The sequence below is a fragment of the Lactuca sativa genome, chromosome 7, assembly GCF_002870075.4.
Source record: "Lactuca sativa cultivar Salinas chromosome 7, Lsat_Salinas_v11, whole genome shotgun sequence".
NCBI classification, from domain to species: Eukaryota; Viridiplantae; Streptophyta; class Magnoliopsida; order Asterales; family Asteraceae; genus Lactuca; species Lactuca sativa.
Window position 1 is genome coordinate 10,189,211 of NC_056629.2, and position 7,460 is coordinate 10,196,670.

A 7,460-nucleotide genomic window follows, 5' to 3' on the forward strand; every position below is an offset into this window, starting at 1 on the left:
TAGCAAATTAAATATAAAAGTGGAATCACTAAATTCATAAAAATTGATATAAAAAATTCTTCTAGCATTCAATAGCTTTTTTATATAACTTTTGTTGTTAAAATTTTAAAGTGAAAAGGATTATGAATATCTATTGCAACTTGCAAGTACCGCTTTATCTTAGCCTACATTGTTAATTTAATATCAGATAATTACGAAATTTAAAAAATTAGATATTTTTATACCATAAAAATATTAAACTTATCATTAGCGAGTTTGATATTTGATAAAAATAATTTAAAATACGTCAAAATAAAGAAAAATCCATATACTTTCACAACTTATTGATAGGTGTGCTATACTGCTATGCTACCTTTTCATAACTAAATTTTGTATATTTTATGCGTCTTTTTAAAATATATACAACTATTTGTGAAGCCAAGTGGTCATTACATAAATTCCATGGTTGGTTCCTTACAAATACTTAGTGCTTCCGTACATTTAAATATATAATATTGTGAATTTTCGTCAGAATTTTCTAGAACTTTTAAATTCAGATTTATGATAAAAAAGACTACGCAAGTACCATTGTACCAATACCGTACCTTACCAAAACGACAAAATAAATACGGTGATTATTTTAATTATTTTACAGTTTTTCACCAGTTTTTAATTATGATAGTAATAAATCCACATTTTTTTGAAGATTGTAATGAAAACAAATTCTAATACTTTTTTCTCAATTATTTAGTGTTTCTTATAACACGAAATGACACCAAAAAAATAATAAGAAGAATGATAACAAAGCCTGTCCAAGTTTTTATTGTGGTAGCTATCCCATTTGGGTTTAGATGATAGTTCTAAACTAACAATATCATGGATTCAATCCCATAAAAAATAAAAATAATATATATTGTGATTAAAAAAAACCGAAAGAAAGAAAGACAATTTGACAAAATATTGGTCTTATTAATAACTACGACTTAAATAAATTAATGTAACAGTTACACATATTATAAAACACTTTGAAATTTAGATTATTTATTTATGTCCACATATATGAAGAAAATCAAAAGTCTAAGATAGACAAAAGTGACATTCTAATTTATATCGCCGTCGTCATCAAGTGTTGCTCAGCTACCACGGTGAGGGTATCAGTTTCCGGCCACCGCTTCCAGCGGCAATCCTAGTCTTCACGTTCTCAAACTCTGAAATCCGGCAAGGAATCGTGATACCACCGGGATGATCATGACCGTATTCCTCCTCCGCCTTCATCAACAACTGCCCAAACAAAGGATGGTTTATATATATCACCGGCACCAACACCCTCTCGAAACCGCCGTCGTCCTGTCCCACGTACACAGCCATCTTCCCCTTCGGAACAGTCGCGTGCGGCGGCGCATGATCCGTTTCCACAACGGAGTCTTTTCCTATACGAAAGTAACCCGAACGAAAAGCTGGGTTTATAGAACAAACAGCTCTTGCTTTCGCCTTAACTCGAGCACCCCACTTCAAGAATTTTGAAAACGATCTGAGAGATGGGTTTAACCGATGGTATCCCCTCGGCGACAGCTGGTTTCTCCGGCGGATGCATCGGAATAGTGAGATGACTCTATGTTTGAGCAAAAAACCTCGGAATTTCTTCATTTTTTGACGAAATTCAAAACCCAAGTCAGGAATCGAAGTTAAAAGCGGGAATTGGAAGAAGAGAACTGAAGTTTAGGAAAAGGGCCATGGGTCTGCAACAGACATGGCTAAACGGAACAAGGTGAGACAAATTTCAGAAAGAGTGATGGGTATGTTTGACATAGTCGTGTCGTACCTTATGATCTAATGATTTGGTGTTTCCATACTTATGATTTCTTCGGAGGTTGCTTGATCTATGGATAAATTGTAAAAAGCAGACCACCGAGTTTGATGACGACAATGATGGTGGATGGGAGAGAGAGAATATGCAAATTAATAGAGGAGAAGAAAATGGGAGTGAAATATATATAGAAAAAAAAAAAAAAAAAAGAGAGAAATATGATCAGATTTACAATATGTGGCCACCCAAAAATAGAGGCTTGCGTCCACGTGCTGTTGTCAAGGTTTTAAGGGGAGAGAGTTGTTCTCTTCCAATTCACTAAACTCTCAAATAAAATTTTGTTTTTTTTTTTTAATAATCTTTTCCAACCCACAACCTATAAAAATTTTATCTTTCTCAACTCATTCAACCTATTGAACTAAAAAAAAAATACAAAACAATCAAGATACAAGTTTTAAAACACATGTTACAAAAGAAAATGAGAAAGAGAAAGTAGAAATAGATGATGAAGTGGGTTAGTAAAACCAATTAACCAACCCGTTGAAGCGGGAGTGGTGTCGTCCGTAACTCTATTGCTAATTAAGATTTTACTGTTGATTGTTTTGTATTTTTTTTAATTGAGTGGGTTAGATATGTAAAATACTCTAATATTGTACTCGAATAATATATTATTCTATTAGAATATTTCACAGATATTTCAAAAAAACGGTAATTTTATTTATTTTATTTTTTTTTGGATAAAAAAAATGATGAAAAAATATTTTAAATTTTTTTTTGAAAATTTTCAATTATTTTGCATTTTAAAAATATTTTTTATCTAAAAAATGAGTGTCTAGGATTGCGTTTCTCCGTCTCACAAAATATAATGATCTCACATGAACCGAACTATATATATATATATATATATATATATATATATATATATATATATATATATATTCGTTTGGATGGATCTGTTTGATCCGATTCAATCAAGTGAATCCAAATTGATTTCGGTTTTCAAAACATTGATCCAAATAGTCCAAACTAAGTTCAAATCGATCCGATCCGATCCAATTACAATTCGGTTGGATCGGTTTTTATAATTTAGTTTTCAAAAACCGAAACATTTTAAAACGACATATAATTATAATATTACCCAATTTTACACAAGAAGCGAAAAACATTATTTAGTTGTGAATTGAAATTTATAAACAACTACTAATCAGATATATTATAGTTAAATATTTTATAGATAGAAAACTTTTGAAAGATAATACATATTAATGTTTTTTTATCGGTGAAATGTTTTGAACCTATTTGAAAAAATAAATTACAAAATTAATAGATAACTATAGATATATATTATACATAAATAAATAATAAATGTTTATTCGGTTTTTTTAGACTATTTGGTTTTAATTTTATAAACCAAAACCAATCCGAAATCCAAAATAATAAATCAGTTTTGTTGAAAACCAATCAAAAAATACGAATATCCGAACCAAATTGTCCAATTGAACAATTCGCTTTTATCCAAATAATGAACAACCCTAGTTATGTTCACCATAACTTTTTTAATCGGCTATCATTTGTGATACGCGGTCAAAAGGGTTATGATGAACACGAACAATAAGTTCGATTGTATATTGGATGCTGAAAAAATAAAAGGGATGAAATGTGAACAAAATCAACACTTGGTTACCCTCTTGGATCATTTTCTCTTAAACTAATCAAAGCTTCTATTTTCCTTGGTGTTAGTACTATTTGTTCTTGGTTTTGATATTGTGACTTGGTTTCTCACAATTAATCTTTACTCGTGAGAAATAACTTGTTCATCCTTAGTATTGTTTGTTATTGTGGAATATTTATAATGAGAAATGATGTTTTGAGCTTTTTTTAAATAAGTTATTTTTACGAAGAATTTATTCGCGAAATATAACTTCTTCACATTTGGTATCGTTTATTATTGTGGAATTTTTATAATGAGAAATTATGCTATGACTTTTTTTTTGTTAATAAGCATAATATTAGGAATAAATTACTTTTACGAAGAAGGGATAAAATACTACTGAAGCCTAAATATATAATAATATAATAAAAAATAACATTATGAGCAAGTCATTTTTAAGCCAATTCTAAAAGAAAATGAACAATGTCAAAATCACTAAGAGCAGTTAATTATACATAATCGAAGTACACTATATAAATGTTTGTTTATATATATATATATATATATATATATATATATATATATATATATATATATATATATATATATATATATATATATATATATATATATATATTTGATACAAGGGTAAATTGGTCATTAGTAACAATTTAACAAGTCAAAAATTAAATTGAACAATGAAAAGACCAAATACGTAACATTTAAAAACCACATAGACCATCTGTATAACCCAATAAAAGTTATCGTAAAATTGATATTTTTTAAAAACCATAAAGACCATTTATGACATGTTGTATAGCTATTGAAAAAAAATATATGAGGAAATAGTTAAAATAAAAATGACAATCAAAAGTTTGGTCTCTTTCATTTTTTGAATGTAATAGACCATCAAATTGTTTTTAGTGTTCATTATAATTTTTTGACCCACTATCACATGTTATAGTTGTTCAAATTATATTATTATAGTAAACACAAACAATAAATTCAAAAGTATATTACGTAAAAAAGGATTTAATATAAAATCAATAACTAATTACCGGATCATTTTCTCTCGATTAAACTCCAAGTTGGCAAATAAAAAACTTTTCATTGGGATTTGTGACTTGAAAAATAAATTCGGTCAAGTTCCGTAAATATTCCGTACACTACAATCAGCTGCTATAAACGGACGAGACGGTCATGAATAATCCTTTAATTCTACGCATGCATTTGATAAAAGTACAGTGGGGTCCACCTTAGCATGCCATGAAATTTTAAAGTAATTTTTAGTGAAAATGATATATTTATAGTAAAATAACAGATAGTCTACCGTCATCAAAATTTCTCTCAAGTAGCATAGATCTTTATAAAATAAAGAGTAAATTATACAAAATGTAAGGCTAAAAAAATCTTATTTGGTTAATTAAACTATCCTTACTAATTAGACAACTCAGTCATTAAATGATAATCTCTCATTACTTGTAAATAAGACATAATTGCAAAAATAGTCCATATTATTAGCAAAAATATATGGTTTTGGACTGTTTGGTGTGTTTGTTATTTTGATAAACAAAAACATCAACGCGGAAGAATAAACTATAGATATTTATCTCGAATCTAGTTAAAAGAAAACTTAAATAAAAAAATGATTGAATACTTGTTTTCATTGTGATTCCCGGATATGATGATTAAGGTTAGTTTTTCAGTTGATCTTAAAAAAAATTTCTAAAAACCTCAGCAATATAAAAAACAAATTTCTCTATCTTTTCATGTTGTGGATCTGTTTCTCATCATGTATTTATATAGATCGAGATATAACCGAATATGAGAGATATTAGGGATATAAAAGATCTTGAGTCAAACCGGGAACTCAACCCACAAGATAAACCCAATTAAGTATATATCTTATTAATAAAATCGGTTCATCAACATTTTTATGTAATTTCTATAATAATATAAAATTAATGATAACATTATTTATATACATATATTAATGATCTCAAAATATCCCACATGGTGGTGTATGATAGTATTAATTAGGAGTGACAAATCGGGTCAGCGTGTCGTGTTTCTGTCTAACACGACACGACACGACAATGTTTTTTGTAACACAAACACGACACGACACAATGTCGTGTTTTTTTAACTAACACAAAAACGAACCAATTAAAAAACGACAAATACGACATGACACGAAAAAGATAACATAATATAACAATAGTTTATTTAATTAATATTTAATCATAGATAACACCAAAAACATGACAACTAAATGTTAAACCGTGTCAATTTCGTGTCGAATTTTAAACACGACATCATGTTTTTACACTTAACATGAACACGACATGAACACGAATTCAAATTTCAATTTCGTCCCAATTTCGTTTCGTGTCGTGTATTTTTGTCGTGTCGTATCGTGTCAACAATTGACACCCTTAGTATTAATGGTTTAATTTTGGATAGTTTTAGTGATTTTAGTCTCTATACACTTAAGAAGACATTTATGCCTTTATAACTAATTTTTTACTTTTCTATTAACTTGAAACCAAAATAAATAAATAAATAAATAACTCCCCCCTTCCCCCCTTTCCATTTTTATCAGAAACAAGGAAGCCACTTGTAACGTCCCAAAAATTAAGACAAAAAATTTCATTTTTGAATTAATAAAACTGTAATCCAAAACAGCATTATGAAACCAAGGTGGAACAAAGTGTATCAATACAACATAAAATATCAGAGTAAATCACAAAACGCGGAATAATGTGATGTCTGCTTTGCAATCATCTCGAGCCCTTCCCTTTCGAACCAGAAGTACCTGAAACATAAACTGAAAAACGTAAGCACAAAACTAATTGAGTTCCCCAAACTACCACATACCATACATAATAAACACATATTGGGCCCCGCCCTTCATCGAGCCTCGTCCGACATCGAGCCCCGCTCGGTATACAGATGAGTCAGTCATCAGACCCTGCCTGGCATCAGGCCCCGCCCAGTATACATATAAATATATAACATATAATCATATGAACACATGTGATAATCACAAAGACAATAGTATACAATACAATCATAGGGTCCCGCCTGGCATCAGGCCTTGCCCGGTAAGCATACCAACACATAACACATGCAAGAGTTACACAAACATATAACATCCTAACATAATAAACCATGGACCGGCATTGGTACCTTCGACCCGCTAAACATAGTGAGGAAACTCACCTCTAATTGTTGAATCACACAAATAAATCTCTACTTGCTGGCCCGATAAATCCTCACGCTATCATCATAAAACAACATTTAATTAATACTAGGTCTTGGCCCATAACTAATAATCGAAGATACTTAGCCCAAGCCCAGGGTAAAAGACCATTTTATCCTTTTCCTATTTTGGCCCAAGGGCAACGCCCAACTTATTACCCAAAGGCCAAATCCTAAATGATCACCCCAAAGCCCATATATGGCCCAATCTTCCAAATTGGGCCCGAAGCCCATCATGGCCTAAAGTCCAAAGGAACCCAAACCACTAGCCAAAAGCCAAAAACCATAAGTCTAACAGCCCAACAAGGACCAAATGAAGAAAATCGTACCTAAGGCCCAAACCGAGAATGCAAGCCCAAAAAGCCCATCTGCTGAGTATGTGGGGCATACTCAGCTTGTACGCTTCGTGTACACCTTCTAGGGCTAGTATGTGCAGCATACCAACTAGTTACGCCTAACGTACTCCCTAGCTTGCCACCCTACTCCATTAAGCACTTATTACATTGCGACTTCAAGCCAAACTCTCATATTTGATTCTATAAGACCACTTATCATGTAAAGTTGGCAACTTTACACACATGTGTGGCTTAATAGGGCTTAAGAGCTAAAAAAGAACTTAATAAGGGTCTTAACACATGCATCAGTCCAAATGCTCCATAGAGTTGACATTTTTATGAACTTGGGGATTGAAAGGAGCTAAGATCTAGCATCCATAACCTTTGGAGTATATCAAAAGCTCTCCTTTAATATAAAGGGCTCAAA

General features: G+C 30.9%; 1 protein-coding gene across 1 annotated transcript; it reads right to left on the reverse strand.

Moving 5' to 3' along the window:
* Positions 1-927: 927 nt before the first annotated feature.
* On the reverse strand, positions 928-1,940 carry LOC111881369 (auxin-responsive protein SAUR36). Its single transcript, XM_023877763.3, has 2 exons — positions 1,802-1,940; positions 928-1,733 (listed from the first exon to the last, which is right to left on the reverse strand). Exon 2 carries the CDS (start codon positions 1,624-1,626, stop codon positions 1,117-1,119), a length of 510 nt encoding a protein of 169 aa, XP_023733531.1. The 5' UTR covers positions 1,627-1,733; positions 1,802-1,940; the 3' UTR covers positions 928-1,116.
* Positions 1,941-7,460: the final 5,520 nt, after the last annotated feature.

Bases quoted from the DNA above. Each gene is read 5' to 3' on its own strand.
- LOC111881369 (XM_023877763.3), bottom strand. From the start codon at position 1,626: ATGAAGAAATTCCGAGGTTTTTTGCTCAAACATAGAGTCATCTCACTA.